We start from the raw sequence: 23,346 nt of genomic DNA, 5'->3' as shown, positions 1-23,346 counted from the left end.
GTTTAGGTTGGATATTAGGAAAAACTTTTTCACTAGGAGAGTGGTGAAGCACTGGAATGGGTTACCTAGGTGCAAGGAAGTTTCACACCCTAGGCGAAACTTCCACCTTGCGCCCCCCCCGCCCCAGCCCTGCGGCAGCTCTCCTCCCCCCCCCCCCTCCGCCCTGAGGCGCCCCCTTCCCCGCAGCAGCTCCCCGCCCGGGGAGCCGTGCGGCACCTCCCCACCCCAGCTCACCTCTGCTCCCCCTCCTCCCCGAGCACACCGCCTCTGCTCTAATTCTCCTCCCAGGCTTGCGGCGCCAAACAGCTGATTGGCGCCGCAAGCCTGGGAGGCGGGAGAAGTGGAGCAGTGACGGAGTGCTCGGGGAGGGGGCGTAGCAGAGGTGAGCTGGGGTGGGGAGCCCTGCGGCAGCTCCCCACCCCCCCGGCCTGGGGAGCCGTGCGGCACCTCCCCACCCCAGCTCACCTCTGCTCCGCCTCCTTCCCGAGCATACCGCCCCCACTTTAATTCTCCTCCCAGGCTTGTGGCAGCAAACAGCTGATTGGCGCTGCAAGCCTGGGAGGCAGGAGAAGTGGAGCGGCGACCGCGTGCTCGGGGAGGTACGCTGTAAAAAAAAAATTGGGGGCACCGCTTTTTGGCACCCCCAAATCTTGGCGCCCTAGGCAACCGCCTAGTTCGCCTTAATGGTAGCACCGGCCCTGCCTAGGGAGGTGGTGGAATCTCCTTCCTTAGAGGTTTTTAAGGTCAGGCTTGACGAAGCCCTGGCTGGGATGATTTAGTCCTGCTTTGAGCAGGGGGTTGGACTAGATACCTCTTGAGGTCCCGTCCAACCCTGAGATTCTATGATTTATTATAGCAGTGACCCGGCTTATTAAGGTTGCCCATGTGTTCTCAGTTTCTTATAAAATTTCACATTTCAAGCTGAAATTAACAGTTTGGTCTCTGCTGGGAAAGGACTTCTTTTGGGGGGGGGAGATGAGTTTGAGTAAAATTAGTTAAGCTATTTGGAGTCTGATATACACATCTCTACCACTCCCCACTAAGTTAAAAACCAAGAAGCTGGAAGATTTGCTTTTAAAAGATAGCTCTGGTGCCAGAATGACATTGTGTTTGTCTGGCACAAACCAGCTCACCTCTGCTGTGTAGCCTTAATGATCTCTTGCCTTATATTAACTCCAGCCAATAATCTAAGGATGTTAAGACACCACAAAGGCTTGCAGGAACTGTTTTCTGGTCCCAGGTCAAACCGGGGGGGGAGGGGGGGGGGGAAGGGGCTTCGCTTTTCAGCCCCGTGTCTTTTGGGTCAAAGGGATAAAAATAATCCCCAAACTCTGCTTCCGAGAACTGCACAGCATCTCTCACCCTCTGCAGAGATTTACTTGGGCAATTCCTAGTGCAGGGTGGAGGGGCAAAGCACACTGATCTAAGAACTGCAGGCCCAAGACGCACTGTCTTGTAATGTCTCAAACAAATAATAAAGAAAGCTTTACAGCAGGGGTTCTCAAACTCTGGGTTGGGACCCCTCAGGGGGTCACAAGTTCTTACACGGGGCGTCACAAGCTGTCAGCCTCCACCCCAAACCCCGCTTTGCCTCCAGCATTTATAATGGCGTTAAATATATCAAAAGGGGTTTTAATTTATAAGGCGGGGTTGCACTCAGAGGCTTTCTATGTGAAAGGGGTCACCAGTACAAAAGTTTAAGAACCACTGCTTTACAGGGAGGGAGAACACATTTGGCCAGGAAATTATTGAAACTCTGCAGCCAGGGAGGGAGAGTTTAGAGGGGACAAGAATTCTTCTGGTTTCTTCCCACCAGAACACATCAATGTCCTTTATCCCACCCATCATCTTGAGCTGCATGGGCACAGGACTGATAAGCTATAAAGGTAGGACCAGACCCTGGATCACTCAGCCTGCACTGGATACAAGAGAACATGCAGTATACCCTGTCTCTCTCCCCGCATGTCTTTTCCTTACCAAGTTCCAAAGCCTCCTTCTTGGGGGGCTAGGTGTAATACCAGGGGGGCTCTCCGGTGAATTCAGAGCTTTTGCAACTCCCCGAGGTACAGGTGCTGCTGGGGATCCGAGATCTCTACAGGGGAAAGAGTGCAAGTTCCAGCGAGTTATCAAGAGGGATCAAGTACACGCAAAAGGCAGAGCAGTCCCCTCCCTACCCATTCCTACGCCTCCATTTCCTCTGCTCCCACCTGGCACCCGGCACCCTAGTCATCCTCACCCACTCCCCACAGAAAGGCACCCATCACCCCCCTCCTCAGCTCCTCCCAGCCAGTCCAGCTGCCCCAGGAAGGCCTTGATTCCTCCACTCTTGCTGGGAACCTGCCTCTCCTGTGTTACCTTAAAAAGCATTTAAACGGATTCTGCCCATGGGTCTCCCAAGAGAGTGAATTGGCTTCAGCGGTGGTGGTTGTTCCTCCTCCTCCACTCCTAAGCCTACACCATGCAAGCAGCACCAACTAGCCCTACCCTCCTGGGGAGGCTCTGCCACCCCTTATATACACAGCTCCCACCCACCTCTGATTCACAAGAGTGGCCTTGGCAACCAAATCCAGCAATCCTATTGGCTGAGCCGGACACAAAGCACTCTCTATGGCATCCCCACTGAAAGCAGGCCCCAGTCTGCTGGGGGGCAGTGTGCAGGCTGCCTATGGGGCATGAGGACAAGGCTCTGCATGCACGGATTGCTCTGCCCCCAGCTATCGATTTGCCGACAGGCAGGCAGCTGATCTCCCCGACTGCTCGAGCTGAGCCTTACAAGCAGGCATGCAGCATCGCCCTGGCAAGAAGCCATTCACTCGTCAGGGCAGTGATGCAGAAATAACATGAGCTGTGTGGTGCTGGGAAGTCCCAAGGGGGAGAGGAATAGGGCCAAAGAGGGCTTTGGGGGTGGGAGGAGGACAAAGGCCTCCTGCAGCTTAAACACTGGGCAGTCACCCAGTTATTCTTTGAATAACAACGTGATGCCTTGAATCATCCCAGATGCGTGAGACTCCATGGGCTGCTTGCAGCTTTACTGTAACACTGGGGATTTCAGTGGCTTGACTCCAGGGCTCATAGTTAGGGCCCTACCAAATTCACGGCCCATTTTGGTCAATTTCACCATCATAGGATTTTAAAAATAGTAAATTTCATGATTTCCGCTATTTAAATCTGAAATGTCAAGGTGTTGTAATTGTAGGGGCCCTGACCCAAAAAGGAATTGTGGGGGGGTCGCAAGGATATTGTAGGGGGGGTTGTGGTACTGCTACCCTTACTCCTGCGCTGCTGCTGGCGGCGGCGCTGCCTTCAGAGCTGGGCAGCTGGAGAGAGGTGGCTGCTGGCCAGGATCCCAGCTCTGAAGGCAGAGCCGCTGCCAGCAGCAGCACAGAAGTAAGGATGGCGTGATATGGTATTGACACCCTTACTTCTGTGCTGCTGCTGGTGGGGCGCCCCATTCAGAGCTGGGCGCCCAGCCAACAGCCACCTCTCTCCAGCCACCCAGCTCTGAAGGCAGCGCAGAAGTAAGGGTGGCAACACTGCAACCCCCTGCAACTCCCTTTTGGGTCAGGACCCCCAGTTTGAGAAACGCTGGTTTCTCATGTGAAATCCGTATAGTATAGGGTAAAAGAGCACAAAAGACCAGATTTAACGGTCCGTGAGGCGTTTTTCATGGCCGTGAATTTGGTAGGGCGCTACCCATATTGCTTCCAGTCTTAGGAGCCTCCCCTTTCTGGAGTGGTTTCTCCAAAATCCCTGGACACACCATGAATGAGCTCTTCTGTGTTCCCTGGAGTTTCAGGATAACACACTTCCCTCCCTGTTCGAAGTTTGATGGTGTGGGGGGGGGATGATTTTGGCTGCTGGGGATCTGAGATCTCTGCAGGGGGATGGAGCAAGTTCCAGCTGCTTCCCAAGCGGGACCAGGACGAGGCACAGAGCAGCACAGTCCCCTCCCCACCCATTCCCAACCCCCTGTTTCCACTGCTGCTACTGGGCACCCAGCAACCCTAGCTATCCTCCTCACTGAACCCCCCCAGAAAGGCTCCCCCACCCTCTTGCCTCCTCTACGCCTGCCAGTCTATCTAGACAGGCTGCCCCCCATCCTTCCCTCACCCCCGACTCCTCTGCTCCTGCTCTGGTTGGCGTTTTGTAATCTGTTTAGTCTGCGCTGGTATAAAGTGTCTCTGCGAGGGCTGCTACGTTAGTGTAACAATCAGCATGAGTGGTAGAGATGCGGATAGAGGAGAGAGACACATCCTTGTTATTTGCAAAGTGCCCTCCCTACCACTTCCACATCCCTTCTCTACACCAGCTCGGTGCAGCTATCTCCCTGCCACTGACCTCTCTTAGCACCGCCTGCCGCGTGGCTGTCACCAACCTTTCAAAGGTAAAAATCTGTTCCTCCGAGCTTTATCCAGAACATGTGTCTAGGGTGACCAGACAGCAAATGTGAAAAATCGGGATGGGGGTGGGGGGTAATAGGAGCCTATATAAGACCCAAAAATCGGGACTGTCCTTATAAAATCGGGACATCTGGTCACCCTACATGTGTCCCACATCTTGTTTATTTGCACTTGGAGGGAGCACTGGCTCAGCAATCACCTCCCTTTCTTTCAGCTGTTGTGGTCATTCCTGAGATGGTCTCATTGAAACTGTAAGCTTTTTGTGGCAGGATCTGAGTCTTTTCATTTCTGTAAAGTACAGTGCAAGTTTTCATGCTGTTCTGGTTGCCACATCTCAAAAGATATATATTGGGATTGGGAAGAGTACAGAGAAGGGCAACAAAAATGATTAGGGGGATGGAACAGCTTCCATATGAGGAGAGATTAAAAAGACTGGGACTGTTCAGTTTAGAAAGGAGATGACTAATGGGGGATATCATTGAGGTCTATAAAATCATGACTGGTGTGAAGAAAGCGAATAAGGAAGTGTTCTTTATCCCTTCACATAACATAAGAACCAGAATTCACCCAATGAAATTATTAGGCAGCAGGTTTAAAACTAACATAAGGAAGTACTTCTTCTCACAGCTCACTGTCAACCTATGGAACTCATTGCCATAGGATGTTATGAAGGCCAGAAGTACAACTGGGTTCTAATAAGAATTAGGTAATTCCATGGAGGATAGGTCCATTAATGGCTATTAGCCAAGATGGTCAGGGATGTAACCCCATGTTCTGGGAGTCCCTAAACCTCTGACCACCAGAAGCTGAGACTGGACGACAAGGGATGGATCACTTCATAAATTGCCCTGCTCTGTTCATTCCCTTTGAAGCCTCTGGCACCAGCCACTGTCATAAGAAGGATACTGGGCGAGATGGACCATTTGTCTGACACAGTTTGGTTGTTCTTATGGCTGTGTCACTTCATAATAAGCCCTCTAGCCAAGAATGCGGTTTATCCCCAGATGAGGAGGAAGGAAAGCAGAAGCCCATTTCCCTCCACGGTCTAGCACAGGCTAGAGCAGGGGTTCTGAAACTGGGGGTCAGGACCCCTCAGGGGGTCACAAGGTTCTTACATGGGGGGTCATGAGCTGTCAGCCTCCACCCCAAACCCCACTTTGCCTCCAGCATTTATAATGGTGTTAAATATATAAAAAGTGTTTTTAATGTATAAGGGGGGTCGCACTCAGAAGCTTGCTATGTGAAAGGGGTCACCAGTACAAAAGTTTGAGAACCACTGGGCTAGAGAGACAAGGAATCTCAAGTTCTAGTTGGGGTTCTGACCCTGACTCACTCTGTGGCCTTAGGCAAGACACTTCCCCTCTCTATGCCTCAGTTTCCCCACTGGGGATAAAAATATTTTTCTACCTCCTAGGCATGTTGGGAGGATAGGCTCTGTGACAGATGTAGCAATCTCCTGCAATATCCTTGGAAAATCTTATTTAATGAAGTGAACTAAGTATCTTTGGAGTCCATTGTATTAAATACAAAGCTTATGTCTTATTGTAGGCCTGGGTGACCAAAGATACTTTCTCGCCAACAAAGCTACCGGTGCTCATTGGGGGTGGTTTAATTATGCCAGCGGGAGAGTTCTCTCCTGTCAGGATAGAGCGACTATGCAGGAGACCTTACAGCGGCACAGCGGTACTGCTGTAAGGTCTGTAGTGCAGACAGAGCCTAAGACTGTTATGAACTTGTAACCACAGAAAAAAAACCTTGGTGGGGTTTGAAGGACTCACTCCTACCCGAGTCTTGTTGGAGGTGTGTGGGGGGGGTGATCTCTGATAAGCTTATTAGCATGTGGGTAGATTCTTTTAAATATGTTTTCTCTGTAATGCTTTCACCAGAAGAATAAAGGTACTTGCTCATAAAGAGCCGCATGGTAACCTGTGTCTGCAATTACAGCTGTCTATAGCTTTCAAAGAGAAAGCTAAGCACAGACATTGGCCTGTTTAGACTGTCTGGCTTGCTGGGAATATCACAGCGTAGGCACAGAACTGTGCAGCCTGGTCAGGAGGGAAAGAGACATGGGTCTCTATCCAAGAGAGGTGGCAGATGCAGAGCTGAAGCCTAGAAGGGCTGCCCTTGGTGGACCACGAAGGGGGAATACAGGTGCAGTTACCCTGAACTGACAGGCTCATTTGTGTTTATGCAGCACTAAATGTTGTTAAGATGCATATTAAGACACCCAAACATTGTTATCTAGTTGAAGTTCTTTTCCTCTCATCTAGTTCTAAATGCGCCCTGACCTATCATTGGAAGGACCATTTGTTCTGACTAACAGGAAACCCAGATGTGCACATCATTCCAAATTCAAACCATTCCTGATACTCGGAGAATCTGCACCTGAGCGAGGTGGAGATGAAAACACCAGCAGGTCCTGCTGGCCATTTATCTCCCAGCGAGTCTGTTCTCCTCTCTCCTGCCTCGGGACCTTGAAATGCAGCTGGAGAGATAACCATAAGGGCCTGAGCATTGTTATTTCTAGTTCTGGAGGAACCCAGTTCATCAGTACGTTTCAGATGAAAGCTAATTGAATTAGCCCTGCTTATGTGGGGAATTAATCAGCAGCCGTCTGCTCCATCACATGCTGGTTTGCTCTGGATAAGATGAGCCCACTGCAAAGCAGTGACATTTGACAACGGTGCCTTCAAGCCCAGACAGGGCCAGATGGCTCAGTGTCAGAAACTTGGCCAGAACAGCCTACCTGGGCCATGGAAAAGGCTCAGGCCCCAATTAGAAGAAAAATGCTTAGAAAGAGGCATTGTCACCCCCACCCAGCAGGTTACTCAGTTCCTATGCAATCCTGAATAACACAGAGAGCTATATTCCAGGTGGGATTGCTCCATAGCTCTATTGCCATGTGGCAACAGGCCATATGAACACAGATGAAAGAGCTCTCTTTCCTTCCCCGTTCTGAGCCAGTTTCTGCTAAGCCAGCTGGTCATTGTTAATTTCCTTGGCTGCTTTCTTATCTGCCAGGTGCTTTCCAGCCCAGGGTGTCACAGAAAGTCAGGACCTCCAATAACAGAACAGTAGCTCTTGACTTCAGGGCAGATGGGTATTCGCTCCTCTGAAGCATGCTAGGGTCTGCCTGCTGATCAGATGATACCTAGTATCTGCGATACACAGGCATTCCTAAGCCAGCCTCCTAAGAATTAACCTAGAGTTCGCTCATGGGTGTCAATACCCAGAGAGGAAGATTGATTTCATTGAGGCACAAGCCTGGGAAGCAGGCTCTGCCACTGACTCCCCACATGACAATTCCCCTCTCTGTACCTTAGAATCCCGGTCTGTATTATTTGTATTGTGCTAGTGCCTAGGAACCCTGCTCATGGACCAGGACCCCATGGAGCTAGGTGCTGTACAAACCCAAAAATAGACAGCTCCTGCCACAAAGAGTTTACAATAAAAAAAGCATGATACAAGAGAGAACAGGTGGAGACAGACAGACAGGTGAGCACAAGGACTAATTATAGTTACCTACCTCCCCCTATTAGTTACTATGGGGAGTTACTATGATTCGTAAAGCACTTTGTCCTCAGATGCCAGGAGGAGAGCAGAGAGTTCTTTGCTGATAATATCCTGCAAAGACTGGGCTGTGAGCCTAGGGAGAACAGGGCCTTGCAGGGAGACACTGAGCTCTACGCTCCCAGGCCTGAATTTCCAAATTGCTTTCCCTCTCCTCCAGGGCTCACTGCTGCCCCTACAGGCATCCTCTCCTCCTGACAGCTCATGCTGCTCCAAAGGTTCAAGGTGGCTATAAACAACCCTCTCTCTCTGGTTGCAGCCGGATCTGGATTCAGAGTCAGCCACTTCCATCCTGACAGCGAGAGGAGGGAGGATTCCTTTGCAGTCTGCACAACCCAGCTCTCGTTGGGGTGACCAGCCCTTACACCAGCAGAGGCTGGTTCCCGTGGCTACTGATGACTCCACAGAGGCAGGTCACGTGAGGTGCAGTCAGGGCTGGGACCAATCCCTTAGCAGCTTGAAGTCTTCATCCAGGCAGTTCTGAGGTCAGTCAAACCAGCAAACCAAATCCTTCCACAGACAGGACTTTAAACTGAGGGTTCTCGTCACATTCCCTCTAGCCTGCTCTTTAAATGATCGCTGTCAATTAAGGGTGACTTTGCACAGTCAAGGAGTGAGTCCACCAAAAAGAGGATTTCCCTTCCCTTCCCCAAGCTGGGCCTACAGCCAGAGCACATTCCTCGCACAGGGCCCCATCTTGCTCCCTTTGGAGATGGTAGCAAAACTCCTGTGGAGTCCAATGGGAACAGGAGTCCTATGCTGGGGGAGTTGCATATCAGAGACAGCCTGTTAACCCTCCCACTTTAGCCTCCATTCCTTGAGCCAGACAGCAGCTTGGGCAGCTCAGAGTCATGCTTAATAATCAGTAACTCCCATTCCCATGCCAGTACATGGGATGCACAGGCAGCTGAGTGAATGTATTGAATCAGCAGGTTGCAAGATGGCAGCAGTGTTTCCTTTTGTCACAACTTCTGTACACAGATCCCGTTAAGGCTCTGGCTTTCCCAAAGGATGCAAAAGATTTGGATGAATATTATCCCTCAGTTACTGAGAGGGGAGCCAGAGAGGGCTGGGAGATGGTCGCCCAAGGCTGTGCAATGTAGCAGGGTACACACGGGGAGTACCATCCTTCCAACTGCTAGTCACCCTCCAGCACAGGGCTTTGGCTAAGGTTCCTAACAGGAGGTGGGAAGGAATGTTGGAAGCGCATGGTCTTCTGGGGTTATTGTTATAGAAGGCAAAAGAGAGGGATCAAAAGAAGAAATCAACAGATTCAGAGATAAAGTGAGAGCAGGGAAAAGGGCAGAGGAAGAAAACCAGGCAGTGAAATCTTCTGGAAAAGAGACAGGCAATGGAGGCATCATGGTCCAGTAGATCAGGCACAGGACTGAGACTTAGGACTTTTGGGTTCTATTCTCCGCTCTGCCGCTGATTTAGGCAAGTTCTTGTGCCTTGGTTTCCCCACCGTTGAAATCGGAGGGAAAAATGTTATGCAAATACAGTATTTATAATGCCACAGGTGTGGCTGTCACTTCACATAGAGAGCACACATATGGTCATTGCCCTCAATAATTTTCCCTCAAGGGCCCTGATCCTGCAAGCTCAACATACACACAGATGGCCCTTGTGGAACCCCATTGATTTCAGTGAGGCTTCGTGGAGGCACAGAGGTCTGCCCATGCAGGACTGGGACCTAAGTGAAGAGCTTACACCCCTCTCACTGCAGGGTGGGCATATGAAGGATCTGAATCACATATGGAAACAAAAACTGTATTTCTTTTGCCCCACACATAAAACCATGTCTCTAAAGCAGGAATGAGTTAACAGTAGTAAAAGGTGTGAGGCAAACAGGTTCAGGGAATGAGTATTGGGGAAGTGGTGTTTAGGGTTGCAATCACAAGGACAAGTGTAGGGCACTCCTGATCGCTGGCTTGTTCCTAGTTACATTAACACTTAGCAATAGAACAGGAGTACTTGTGGCACCTTAGAGACTAACAAATTTATTACAGCATAAGCTTTCGTGGGCTACAACCCACTAACACGGCTGCTACTCTGAAACTTAGCAATAGGGTGACAGGGCAGAAGGGGATGGCATGGGAGCTACTAACTGGAAAAGTGGCTGCTTGTTTCACACATGAGAGATCTATCCCAGTCCAGGTTCGTTCAGGAGCAGCAGCAAGAAGTGGAATCTCAGAGCTGGCAAGAGAGTTGAACAGGGGCTGGAAACAGACCTTACCTCCTTCTGTCCTGGAGATGCTGCTACTGAGTGAGACTCCACACTGACACCCAATGGCCACGAGCTTTTCTCAATCTGCCTTGCTGTAAAACCCAAACCTATTTTCCCCAATACTAATTTCCCCTACTGTTACTCACACCTTCTTGTCAACTGTCTGAAATGGACCACTCTCATTACCACTTCAAAAGTTATCTTTCCTCCCTTGGTATCCTGCTGTTAAGTGAATTGTCTCGTTAGACTGACCTCACACTTGGTAAGGCAACTCCCATCCTTTCATGTATTTATACCTGCTCCTGTATTTTCCACTCCATGCATCTGATGAAGTGGGCTCTAGCCCACAAAAGCTTATGCCCAAATAAATTTGTTAGTCTCTAAGGTGCCACAAGGACTCCTTGTTCTTGCTGTAAGGATAATTCCAGGGGTCAGCCTGTCCTCTGAATGGGAGCAGCTCCCCTGTGTGCGTTTCTTGGGGAATTCCCAATGCCAGCCTGTGCCATTTATATTTCTAATGCAGCCCTCCAAACAGAAAGTTAAGGAGTGGGACCGACCTACTGGCCACACAGACACTATCCAACAGACTTCTCATTGTCCCTCAGCACACTGAATTGTTTTTCACACTACCCGGTTACTCCTCAATCACATACCAGCATTCCCGACAAAGGCCCAGCATATCTTTTTGAGACAAGATATAGTGCGATGTGTGTGTGTGTTGAAATTGCCCAAAGTTGTGCCTTATACCCTGTACTGCTAAAAGCTAGAGGAGGCAACAGTGACCAGCACCTGTGCTTCTGCAACAGGTCACTGGGAGTTATTTCCCAGCTCTCTCCAGGAAGCACTGAGTGAGCATGGCATGGCTGGTACAGCAGTGACAACTGTGAAATCCTCACTAGCCAGGGTGGGTTTCTTACACGTATACTCTCTGTTATGCAACAAGAACCTTCAAGGATGAAGAACGATTCAGGGGACTTGGTTCATGCAGTGCAGAGAGAGGGTCTGGGCAGGGTGCAGTGGGATGCCGGGTAACCAGCACTGCGCCCCCCTGGCAGGATGCCCTGCGCTGCGTCCCCCAAGGGCCTGCTCCTCTCCCAGATGGGGGAATAGAACCCAGGAATCCTGGCCACTTCCCTGGACAAGGTGCCCAGCGGCTGAGACTCCCCACGGCAGGGGGCGCTGCGCTCGGCACCAGCAGACAGGTCAAAGCCTGCACCGCCCCGCGCCCTTATAACCCTGCCAGCAGCCTTTGTGGCGGATAAGCCCCACCCCCTCCCAATCCCCCCAATCATCCTCCACCCTGGCCCTTGTGCAGCAGCGATTGGCTACTCAGTGTGTCAGTCACACGTGGCGCGGGGCGGGGCGAGCCACAGCGCCCCAATGGGAGTGCTGGGTGGGCGGGCTCGTGGAGGGAGGCCGTGTGGGGCCGGGCGGACGGGGGAGCAGCGATGGCACCGAACGCGCAGAGCCGGGAAGGCGAAGGCCGGAGCCTCCGCAGGGGCCTCCGGGCCGTGCTGCTGGGGCCGCCTGGGGCGGGCAAAGGCACCCAGGTGAGGGGCCGGGCTCCCGGGCGCTGCGCGGGGCCCGGGGGGGACACGTGGGCCGGGGGATCCCGACAGCACTGGTAGGGCCCTGCGTCGGGAGCGGCCAAGGTCACAGGTGGAGTCCGGCAGAGAACCCAGGAGTCCTGGCTCCCGCCCCCTTCCCGGCCCCTGGGGCCTGCTCCTCTCCCAGGTCGGGGAAGAGAACCCAGGAGTCCTGGCTCCCGCCCCCTTCCCGGCCCCTGGGCCTGCTTCTCTCCCAGAGTGGGGAATAGAACCCAGGAGTCCTGGTTCCCACCCCCTTCCCGGCCCCTGGGGCCTATTCCTCTCCCAGAGCGGGGAATAGAATTTAGGAGTTGTGGCTCCTGTCCCCGTCTGCTCCTCTCCCAGATTGGGGACTAGAACCCAGGAGTCCTGGCTCCCCAGCCGTTTCTCTCCCCAGAGTACACTCTCCCCACATCTTAATCTCTGGTTGTAACTGATGTGTTCTAGCCAATCAATGGTCTCTAATAATGTGTAGCATTTAGCTGGCCTTTGTCTGCAAAGTATGTTACAAATGCTTATGAGCTTTGCTTATCCTCGTGCACCCCTGTAAATTAAGAAGCATTTTCTGCATCTTGTATAGGAGGAGACGGGGGTGCAGAGCGTGGAAATTAGTTCACCAGGGAGAGAGCTGAAAATAGAACCCAGGAGTTCTTGGCTCCAAAATCCTGCTCTCGAAACATGCTTCCTCATTGCTCACAGCCGTCAGCCCCCCGACATGACAGCTCCACGCAGCCAGCCAGCTCTACTTCTCCTGGTGCCTTCCCTGCATCACCCCACCATTTTCTTTATCCCCTGGCCTCTTTCAATAGACTCCCCTCCCCCATCTGTTCCCCTCTGCAGACCTCGCTTCTCTTGACAGTCCCAATTGGCTTCAGGCACTGAGACTCCAGATCTGTTGCTTGAGAATTGTGCAGGTTCCCACTGATATGGAACATTAAAAGCTTTGCATGGCTTGTAGCTCTGCTGTGAAAGGACCAAGTGTGAATGTTAGGGCAAAATTAACATGGAAAAAGGACCAAGTAGTTGTCTCATTGTTGAGCTGACCTGCTGTATGTATAGAGGGAAGATGTGTCTCAATCAGCAATGTGGTAACTGCTTACTCCAAACAAGTCGCTCCATGTTGTTTTAAGAATCCTTAGAACTCCCCCTAGCTCTTTGGTTGCCTGAGAAATTATTTCACCCATGTGAATGAACAGAATTTCTCTGCCTCCTTGCATCAGCTGACTTCTAGTTAATCTGCCCCTTTGGCTACTGCCCTTCATGCTGCTTGGGGCATGTCCCAGACCATGTTAAAATAATTTGTCTGGTTCTCCTTGCAAAACCAGCTCCTTTGTACCAACGTTACCAAACCCTGTTTGGATTTTAACCCTTAACTTTTTAATATAGCTTCCATCACTGTGAGGTGAAATTACTTCCCGTGATAAAAACTTCACCTGTGGAGCATCAATGGGATCTGTTCATGGAAGTTACACCAAATTCACTTTTTATTCTGTTTTCTCCCATCATAGGCTCCTAAACTTGCTGAAACCTACTGCGTTTGCCACCTGGCAACAGGTGACATGCTGAGGGCCATGGTGGCTTCAGGATCAGAGCTGGGTAAAAGGTTGAAGGAGACTATGGATGCTGGGAAGCTGGTGGGTATAGTGAGATGTATATGGCTAATGAAAGTTCCAATCGTCTGGGTATATTGAGAGGACTGAAAAAAGCCTTTAAAAAAAATACAAGCCTGCGGTGATCAAACAGCTGTCCTTCATATAGAAACCAATGACCAACCCAGACCAGAAAACTCAGAACAAGTTCCAGGGGAAATGTGTGATTTCCCCTCCTCTTCCCCCTAATGCCACAGGAAAGATGTCTTGGAAAGATGCTTCTCCCTCTCCTGCATAGATCTGCATTTTCCTCCTTAAAATTCCTGTTTTCTTAGCTTTTAGCTTTCCCTTTTGCTTTATCTAGTTTCACAGAACATAGAGTAAATCCTGATTAATCAGCTTCTGGCTAATAAACACTCTGTTACCCCAAACTACGGTTATGTCTCTGGGGTTGCAGGAACAGGTGTTAGCACTACGGCATTCCTAAGCCTCCTGTTCACATGGTGCTCCTAAGCCCCGCAGAGTGAAGATTCCAGTTATCCAAAGATTTCATATGTCTCCTGAGTCCTTCAGATAATTGCGGTTCACCTGTAATTTGTAAGGTGAAAATAAGGCCTTAAGACCATTTACCCTCATGGTTACAGGGGGCATTAAACTCTTCCATGTGAAAATGGCTTGGTTTGGGGTCCCAGATGACTATACTTAGTACCTATGGACGAAATGTGCCACAAACTTCAAAGCATTTTGTCAAGGTGGGTAAAGCTCTTAATGGGGAAACTGAGGCAGGGAGTGACGTAACTTGCTCAAAATAACAGTTGGAGCTGAGGTCTACTCATAACTATATACCCAGGTTCAGAGCCCCCCCCCTTTCTTTCCTCTTCTTTTCCCATGTGTTACACTGAATTATGCTATTTGCCAATAGCAGGCTTTAGTACTCTTAAGAAAACTCCTCCAGAAGGCTTTGCGGTAGCACAGTCAGACTGCTTATCTTCAGCCTTCATGTGGAGCTTGCATTGCATCATTGAACCTGCAATATCACAACTGGCTATGAAAGATAGGAGCACTATCTAGAAAGACGGGCAGTTATCTTTAATGTGTGTGGTACTGGGAACACTGAACCGCATTGGCAATATATTGTATTAGCATATTCTGGCTTTAAGATAACTTAGTTTGATGGAAGTACAGCAATTCCCAAAGCCCGTTCTTGGAATGTGTTTACTTTTTAAAAATAATGTAGCTTTCTCTTAAATGAAGGGTTGCATCAGCCACAGAATCATGGAAAGAACTTTAAATTCCAACCAAACCACCCGACCTCTATTGCATCCTCCATTTTAGGGCTCTTTCCTCTAATGGTACATTTATACAGCAAAGAAAAACCTGCGGCTGGCCCGTGCCAGCTGTCTTGGGATCAGGCTTTGGGGCTGTTTCATTGCTGTACAGACTTTGTGCTCGCTGAAGTTCGAGCTCTGGGATCTTTCCACCTTGCAGGGTCCTAGAGCCCTGGCTCTTGCCTGAGCCCAGAAGTCTATTCAGCAATGAAACAGCCTCGCAGCCCAAGCCCTCAAAGCCTGAGTCAGCTGGAACCGGCCAGCCATGGGTTTCTAGTTGATGTGTAGACATACCCTAGCCTACCTGAAACCCTAGGACCAGATTCCGCTAGGCTGCAGTAGCATAAATCAGGAGTAACTTCACTCCTGACAATGGGGAGTTACTTTGGATTTAAACCAATAACGTTTGGCCACTAGTCTGCATTGGTGTCTTCCAGAGTCAACTTCAGCCCAATTTTATGTTCAGATTGGAGTATGGGGAAGCCAAGTAAAGCCCAGATGCTGCAAGCACCTATACGTGTTCTTACCTTTAAGCACGTGAGTTAGTCACCTGGGCTATTCATGTGCCTAAAGTTAAACTTGCATGTAACTTTGCAGGAATGGCGCCTGTCTATCTCTACAGGGGAAACGGTGAAATTGTGCATTTCTCAGCACCTTTTTAATAAACAAAGTAAACAAAATAATCCTTAATCTGTGTTGTTAGTGGTTGACTCCTGCCTGTAGGGTCTGTGGAATCTGTCCCACGATCAGCGAATGCACAAGTTAAGATGCTCATAATGCTGTTCACTGGCCCACATTGTGTGGCGTGTAGTATTTGTGCTCATTGAGCCTGTTAAATGTATGTCTTGCTATCTACATGTTACATACACACACCTAGCAAAAGAGAACCTTTGCTTCCTGACTAGGGTGTGTTTGAACTTGCAGCTTTTGCATTGTATGAATAATACTTTGCGTTCAATTATATTACACATACCCATGGTTAACATTGCTATTTTGCATTGGTTTTGTTGCACATAGGAGCAGGTGCAGACTAGGTACTCGTGATCCCTGGCTCTGATGTGTATGGTCAGTGGCTAGCAGGTGTGAAGACAATGTTCGGTGAAGTCAGTTGAATTGCAGGGGTGTCAATGAGGGCACCCTATGGTCCATCATGCTTAAGATAGGACAGTGATGGCCTAATCTGGTCTATTTACTGTTTTTAATGAGCTGTCTGTGACTTTCTTCTAAGGTGGGTGATGAGATGGTGGTGGAACTGATTGAGAAAAACCTGCAGACTCCTCCCTGCAAAAATGGCTTCCTGCTGGATGGTTTCCCTCGCACAGTGAAGCAGGCGGAGATGGTACGTGACTTCAAATCCTCTAACTCAGTAGCTCTTGTTACAGCTCCATTCCCACCCCCAGCCGTGTCTCTAGAGGAGACTTGATTATGTCGGAACTCTCTCTGTTGCCATGTATCTGTGTACTTAAGGGGAATGTTTTCTATTACAGCTGGATGAGCTCATGGAGAAGAGAAGAGAGAAGCTAGATTCTGTGATTGAATTCAGCATTGCTGACTCCTTACTCATCCGGAGGATCACTGGACGGTAATAATTCTCCTTCCTCCACAAATAGGGCAAGTCCATTTTTCTTATAGTTTTCCCAATGGTTTGGGAGAACGGAGTGAATTTTGGTTCGTGGGATAGTTTTACCACTGGGTGGAGCCAGCTGTGTCAAAGAACCTCAATCCTGGCCTGCTTCAGCCTTTGCTATTTCAGTCTTTGCTCCACACACATACTCGGTTGTGCTGTGTCACCTCAGTACTGATCTGTAGCATGCCCTGCTATTCCCATCCTGGGCCTTCCTTGAACAAAGTCTGTCCGTCTGTGCCACGGATAGGGATTGGAGATATGACTAAGCATCAAGGGAAAATGTGAAACGCTAATGGTTGATGCCTTATGCTGTATCTTCTCTGGTGTTATCACTGCTTCATTGTATTACCCTGCAAGATGAAGTGCAACCAAACATCCTTGTCCTGGATCAGACATGACCATTTGGATCCAGCAGAAGTTCTCCATTACATCACTTAACCATTTAAAATATGGATTTCCAGAAGATTCCTGTCTCACTCCTGGACAAAATACTCCTCCACCCCCCCAGCACAGCTTCTTTTCTTCAGCTCCCTGGAGAGCTGCTTGATTGAATTGACTCGAGTAAATTTATTGATAGAGTGAAAAACACCTGTGCTGCCGCGGATGTTTCTCATGCTGACTGGTGTTTGGTTGTCGTCCTATCATGAGTGCAGAGGTACTTTGCTGACCCTTGTTTTCGGTTTTAGGCTGATCCACCCAGCAAGTGGCCGCTCTTACCACGAGGAGTTCAATCCCCCTAAAGAGCACATGAAGGACGATGTATGTGAGCTACTGATACATTTCTCCTGAGATCTTATTTAAATTACCTTCAATTCAATGTCAGACCAGTAACCAAGCTTTTACTGCCCTGTCTTCACATATTGTCACCTCCATTTGACTAGAGAGGAGTTGGATGGAGGGGAGGGCTCTGCTGGGCTGTAACAAGCTGCAGATTTGGCCTGTTCACTGTCTTCTTCCTTTCTCAGGCCACCGGGGAGCCCTTGATCCGCCGTTCTGACGATAACGAAGTGGCTTTGAAAACTCGCCTGAAGTCCTACCACACCCAGACCACCCCGCTGGTAGACTACTACAGCAAACGAGGGATCCATACAGCCATAGATGCCTCCCAGTCCCCCGACGTGGTGTTTGCCAGCATCTTGGCAGCCTTCTCGAAAGCCACATGTAAAGACCTGGTTATGTTTGTTTAGGGCTCCGCTAGTGCAGCACACTTCCTCTCCCTGACCCCACAGGAGAAGGGACAGCCCATTAGAGAGCGGAAGGAGGGGGGATGACAGCCTGAGAGAGAGGGCTGTGCAAAGTGTCCATTAAACAAGCAGTTGCTGGTCTATTTTTCTGGCCTATGTGAACATGCTGGTATGTTTCTGTATACCTGTGTGTGAGAGAGAGAATATAGCCTGTAAGGGGCGCAGTGAGCTAATGTACCAGCCGTTTGCTGCTAATTACATGTTTACATCCAGTCAGGTCAAAAATGACAGTTTGGTTTCTTCTAAGGAGTCCTAGTTAATAGGAAAACAGCTGCACTTTCCGCTGTTTGATCTGTTTGGCTGGGACCCAGCATGGGAGTAGCAGGAGTACTGAAGGTCATGGCTGATCTGGGGGGGGAGGGAAAAGCTCGCAGTACACAGGTCAGTGGCATCTTCCATGCCTCACCATACGGCTGCGGAAAATAAAACGCTCGGTCTGCTTGCAGGAAGTGAGCGTCTGTGTTGGAGGAGGAATGACTGCAAAATGTGTGAGTGGAGCGTGTGCTGCTTAGTACCATTTCAGAACAGAAGCCTTTACCCTGTGGTACATGTCCTATTTATTTTATACTGTATGAGCAATACTGTAACCAGCCTAGTTTTCTTGGAGGGAAATCTGGATCCCAGTGGGTTTGACTCAAAAGGGGGAAGGTGAGTGAAGGCCGTAGGAGACTCCCCCTTGGAAAGGGGGTGGGAAGGGAGGCAAATTCCATGGATTCCGCTGTCTCCTCATCCCCTGATCACGGGAGACGATGTGGCGAGCCCTTCGTGTAGTTTTCTCAAGGTTTCCAAACAAGTCATTCTTCAAGGAGTGTGCGATAAAAGCTTCGAGTGTCCTTGAGCCCTTCTGACCTGCCTTATGATATCATGGAAATGCACTTAGGCTTGCTTGAGAAACTCAAGTGCTCGTGCAGAAACCTGTGCTGCCTGATGTTGATTTTAACGTGGCAGAGGTCATGCTGCCCTCACAGTAAAAACAAGGCTGGTATGAAAGGAACGAACTCTGTCCTGTGTGGAAATCTCAACAGTATGTGGAAGCTTCTGGTATAAATGCTTATTGGCCCAGATGAAGCTGAGTGTCCTTTAACCTTCAGTGTATTTTGCTGACTTGGTGTAATAGGCTGTGTAATTTCATTGTGTATAGGAGATGTGGAGTCTGTGTGCTGAGCTGCCTGAGGGACTGGCCCATTCAGTTTGGGGGTCAGCCAGGAGGCATTCTTCTCTCCTTTTGTTCATGGTTTACTGTTAATCACACTCTGCTCCTGCACATCCTTTCCTGTGAAGTACAGTTGTCCCCTCCCCCTTTCAAAAATTTGTAAATAGCCCCAGAAACTGAAAGCGGTCTTGTCACTGCTGCTCTCTGAAAGCATGTGACTGTGCGGAAAGGGGCGTGGAGGGAAAACAGAAGTTTAGACTCTCTTGCTCTATTTGGGTCTTCCCCAACTTCCACTGTCTTGCAGTGGTATTTCCTCTTGCTTCACCACAACAGAGACTCTGTGGTTGTGCTGCTAGTGGGGTGCTGGGTACAGATGCTCTGGTGAAAGCAGATAGGAGCTTCCAGTTAGTTCAGGAATGTAAGAAGACTGGGTATAGACAGCAATGGAAATGAGTGTCTGTTGGAGCCACTACTGTGTAATTGTTTGCCTAGAATGACAGAAACTGTCCCTTGAGTGTACTTGAATCTCTTGAGAAGGGGAGCCCATTTAGCAATAATCTAATGGAAGATTCCCACTAAATCACCTGGATTTGGGAAACAGCGCATCCCATCCCCATGTGTAATCTGCATCTGTCCTACATGTCAGCCTCATTCTGCTGTTAACCATGACTGTTTGGTTTTTATTCCTTAAATCTGTTTGTTTTGTTTTTTCTTTTTGTTTCCCATTTATTTCAGCTCAGTGACTCCATAGGCCAGACAAGACACCACCAAAGGCTGCATGCTCCATCACCTCACTCCATCCCTTCCCCTTGGGAGAAAGGGAGGGTTGGGAGGGATGGGGGGTCATGGCTGATCAGAGGAAAGGTGGGGAAGAAGGAGAAGGCAGAGTGGTTTGTTTCTCATCAGAATCATGTTCAAGAGGAGATTGATCTTCTTTAATAAAAAAAAAGAGAGACACACAGGTATTTGGGGAGGAAGAACACATTGTATTGTATGAAAATGGATTTCTGTGCCAAAGATCAGACCGCTGAGCCTTTGCCCTGCGATGAGTGTTGGACTTGGTGCAATTTCTAGCTTACCAATGGGACTCCTGGTACTGCCATTGCTTGGTAGCTCTACATGGTTTCTTTTTTCCCCTAAGGTCATTGTAGAATTTGTTTTTCTGCTTCCTAAACTTAATTCCCCTATTGTAGGACCAAAATGAATACGTGAAATGACTCCTTAGCTCTGTAATGGAGAAAATAGCTGACTAAATTGTACTTCCCTCGTTTCCTGGATATTTTGGCCTTCCTAAAACAAGGCAAAGGTGGTCTGAGGAGCTTTCTGCTCCTGTGTGATGCCAACAGGGACCTGAGCTCAAGCCCAAGCCTTCCATCTTTCTGATCTTGATAAAGCTGAACTTCCTAAAATGCTGAAGAAATACGTAGGATTTTACCCCTCTCCCACTTGACTGGAAGCGACAGTGAATTGGATTTTTTTGCCTCTTTTTTACAAACCAAATGCTGCCTTGTCTAGTCTCTGAATCAATAAAACATACTTTAAATTTTGTATCTGTAGCTGCGTTTGTCTCTTTTTGACCTGCACACAAAACAGGCTGGCAGAGGCGATATGTACTGTAGACTACATCTACCAGAATTGAGAGGGTAGAGGATGACCAGAAAGTCCAGCTAGAGAACTCCACTCTGTGCAACTAACAAACATACCCTGTCATTTTCTTTCTTTCTTAAATACATTTCAAACTCTCTATTACGGATGTGATTGTTCCAAGTGCTGTCCCTGTTCTGTCTCTTCTACTCTTGTGTATGAAGAAATTAAAGGTTAATTCCTTTGAGCTTTGACCCTGTCTTGGCTGGAGCTCATCTTCTGTGTGTTTTCAGAGCTGACATCTGAAAGTTTTAATAGCTCTCTATTTCCATCAGTGATGTGTGCCTTTAATGTGGTCCTATATTCTTTCCCCACTCCCACCAAGACTACGTGTCTAGTTTTACTGCGTTCGAGTGTAGCAGTTTCTTCTGCACTGTAGCCCGTGACCATCACCTTCGTACTTACTACCCTGCACGCTCCCCTTCCAGCAATGTGGATCTTCTGCAACATAGAACAAAATCAGCCCTGGGGCAGATTTTGATGGCATAACATTTATCTCCCTTTATCCCAACCTGTTCAGGGCTGAGACCTTGTGGATTATTCTCTGATGTGATACCTGAAAGAACATTTTTCTTGATGTGCAGGAAAACTATATGTGTGGCCTCCCCTTGTTGCTATTTGTAGTACACGAGCACCCCAATCCATTTTGGGGGTCCTCTGCGAGGCACTGTACAAACAAAGAGACAGTATGCTGCAGTGCACCCGTAGTCTCTTACTTTTGGGAATAATAGGATTGGTGAGCAGGATGTGTCAGTGTTTTTCTTCACCCCCACTTTGTGCTTCCCTAATGTTTCTCTTAGGGCTTTGATGCGTGTTTTATTCACCTTTTGAAAGCAATCTCACAAGTCTGAGTTTTGTGGCATCATTCCTGTATTCCCTTTGATAAGTAGGTTCTTCCTAGTCCTTACTTATTACCTCTTTCCTTACCCTTCACCTGCCTTTGCTAAAGTCACTCTGTTTGCTTTGACAAGGTTTTTAGAATTTAGGGACCAAAATCATTGGACAACCCCTCTTTTTTGTTGAAAACCCAAAGCAGTCAGAATACAGAACCCTGTTGTGCCTCCCAATAGCTGGCCAGGTTTCCCTTGAGAATGGCTGTCGCAGGATGCAGACTGGAGAGTAGAAGGGTTAGTCTGAGCTGAACCTCTATTGGGTACAACTGGATCCATTCTGTAATCCTCTTCCCAGCCCATTGACCTTGAGTGCTCTCTGGGCAGGAGATGCTTTGCAGGTCTAGTAAATTGTTCCTGTTAAATGACTTCACTCCTGCAAGCTGCTTATTCTGTGATCTTTTGAAAGTTGTGTTTGTATTTCATGCAGATAATTTATTCAGCAGCAGGGGAAGAGAATATGCCCTATGTATAGCACTAGGACCAGCGTGGTGTAGGACACTGCATTTTCCCTTTCCTTCAGTGTGGTGTGAGTTGTTCTCCAATGCAGCAGTCTCTCTCTTGCTAAGGAAGAGCAGCCCCAGGGCATGGGCTGCAGAAAGCATCAAGCTGCTTTTCCTTCTGAAGTGTGCTGCGGGCTTCAATGGCGGCATACCTCGCCCCCCTCCCACCTCATAGCATCTGTGAAAGAGAATGCAGCAAACCTCTTCCCCTGCACGGTGTTCCAGGCTGCTGAGAATCCAGTGTCCTCTGGCTTGTCCCATCTAGGCTTGGGGCTGGGTAATGTCGCATCCGCTGCATTCCCCGCAAAAGAGCATCTGGCTTGGAATGCAAAATGAATCCCTGCTCTGCACCAAGCACATGGAGTGAGGAACAAAGCATCTAGGTACCACAGTGCATGCTGGGGGGCTGGCTATGCATAGAGACCACCTGGCCCCTCTGCACACTGCAGAGCATCTGGGTGGGAGATCCATACTGGCAAATTGTGCCTATTAAGGAGGGAGATCAGAGTCCCTACAGTTCCCACCCTGCCCCTCTCCAAAATCCCCCCCCCCCCCCGCTGCTTGTGTTGCAATGGAATTTAAAGCCATCCCCTTATTTTACTCCTAACATCGCTGCCTTTCTGCCCTGCACACCCCCAGCCCTGCTCCTTTTGGTTGCTGCCAGGCGTTGCTTAATAAGGGCTGTGGGCAATACCAAGTGACTTGGTGGGAGGGAGAGGGGAGAGGTCCAGGGGATGGAGTTCCCCTTCCGTTGCTATGGCAACTGTTTCCAAGTGGAAACCCCAAACACTGCAGGAACAGCAGCGTGATGGGGAGGCTGCCATTGGCTGGGCAGGCAGGGCTGCTGGGTGACATCATGGAAGGGGGGGGCAGAACAGGGGAAGCTGCTGAGTGAAGCGGAGCCTAGAACAGGAGGGGGAATCCACAGTAGGTAAGAAAGAGATTCCCCTCCCCCCCACTCCAAAGCTCATGGGCCTCTCTCATCCCCCTTTAAGGGTTCAGGGAGGGCTGTCCCAATGGGAAGATATCAAGGGTTCAGTGATGCCCTCTCCGTATCCGGGTTTTTATAAGGTTGCCCATCACCCTGGTATCTGAATCCTCTCTCCACCCCCCTGCCGAGGGTTCCCCACCTGTTCTTGACACCTGTACCGATTTCACCTGGCTCTGGGGCTGCCAGCCACAGTACCGGGCACAGTATCCTAGGGCGTGCAATCCTGGTAGCTGCTGTGACATGTGGGTTACTCTAAAGCTCTGCATTGCTGTTATTGGGAGCAGCCCCTGAGCTCTGCGCTAGATCAGCGCCTGAACCACTGGGTAAGGGGTGAGGTGTGTGATAGCACCAGTGTGGTGGGGCAGGGGGAGGGGTTGTCTGAGCACCACTTGGTTGTGAGAGTGCATGCCACTGACTGGAAAGCAGAGAAAGGGGTGGACCAGGAGGGGCTTAGGGTACCCTGAGTTTCATGGTGGTGCCGTAGAACAGGAGCTTTTGAGCTTAGCTGATGTACCTGGCGGTGGGAAGCAGAGCTCTCTTGTGGGGTTAGAATGGGTGCCGTTGAACAAGTAAATCTGAGATTTGAAATGACCC

At 49.4% G+C, this 23,346-nt stretch overlaps 1 protein-coding gene across 3 annotated transcripts; it reads left to right on the top strand.

Annotated features, from left to right (window-relative positions):
- Window positions 1-11,645: 11,645 nt before the first annotated feature.
- AK2 (adenylate kinase 2) lies at window positions 11,646-20,272 on the top strand. Of its 3 annotated transcripts, none has more exons than XM_065421520.1 (7): window positions 11,646-11,747; window positions 13,292-13,417; window positions 15,929-16,039; window positions 16,188-16,282; window positions 17,014-17,086; window positions 17,293-17,488; window positions 19,465-20,272. In XM_065421520.1, exons 1-7 carry the CDS (start codon window positions 11,646-11,648, stop codon window positions 19,473-19,475), a joined length of 714 nt encoding a protein of 237 aa, XP_065277592.1. In that variant the 3' UTR covers window positions 19,476-20,272. The 3 variants fall into 3 exon arrangements, with proteins under 3 accessions (XP_065277592.1, XP_065277593.1, XP_065277591.1); XM_065421521.1 differs by having other exon boundaries at window positions 19,460-20,272; XM_065421519.1 differs by lacking the exon at window positions 19,465-20,272 and having other exon boundaries at window positions 17,293-17,529.
- The last annotated feature ends 3,074 nt before the right edge of the window (window positions 20,273-23,346 follow it).

The sequence above is a fragment of the Emys orbicularis genome, chromosome 23 (assembly GCF_028017835.1).
Source record: "Emys orbicularis isolate rEmyOrb1 chromosome 23, rEmyOrb1.hap1, whole genome shotgun sequence".
In the NCBI taxonomy this organism is placed as follows: Eukaryota; Metazoa; Chordata; order Testudines; family Emydidae; genus Emys; species Emys orbicularis.
Note: the sequence above shows the minus strand (reverse complement) of the source record. Positions and strands in the feature narration are given on the sequence as shown.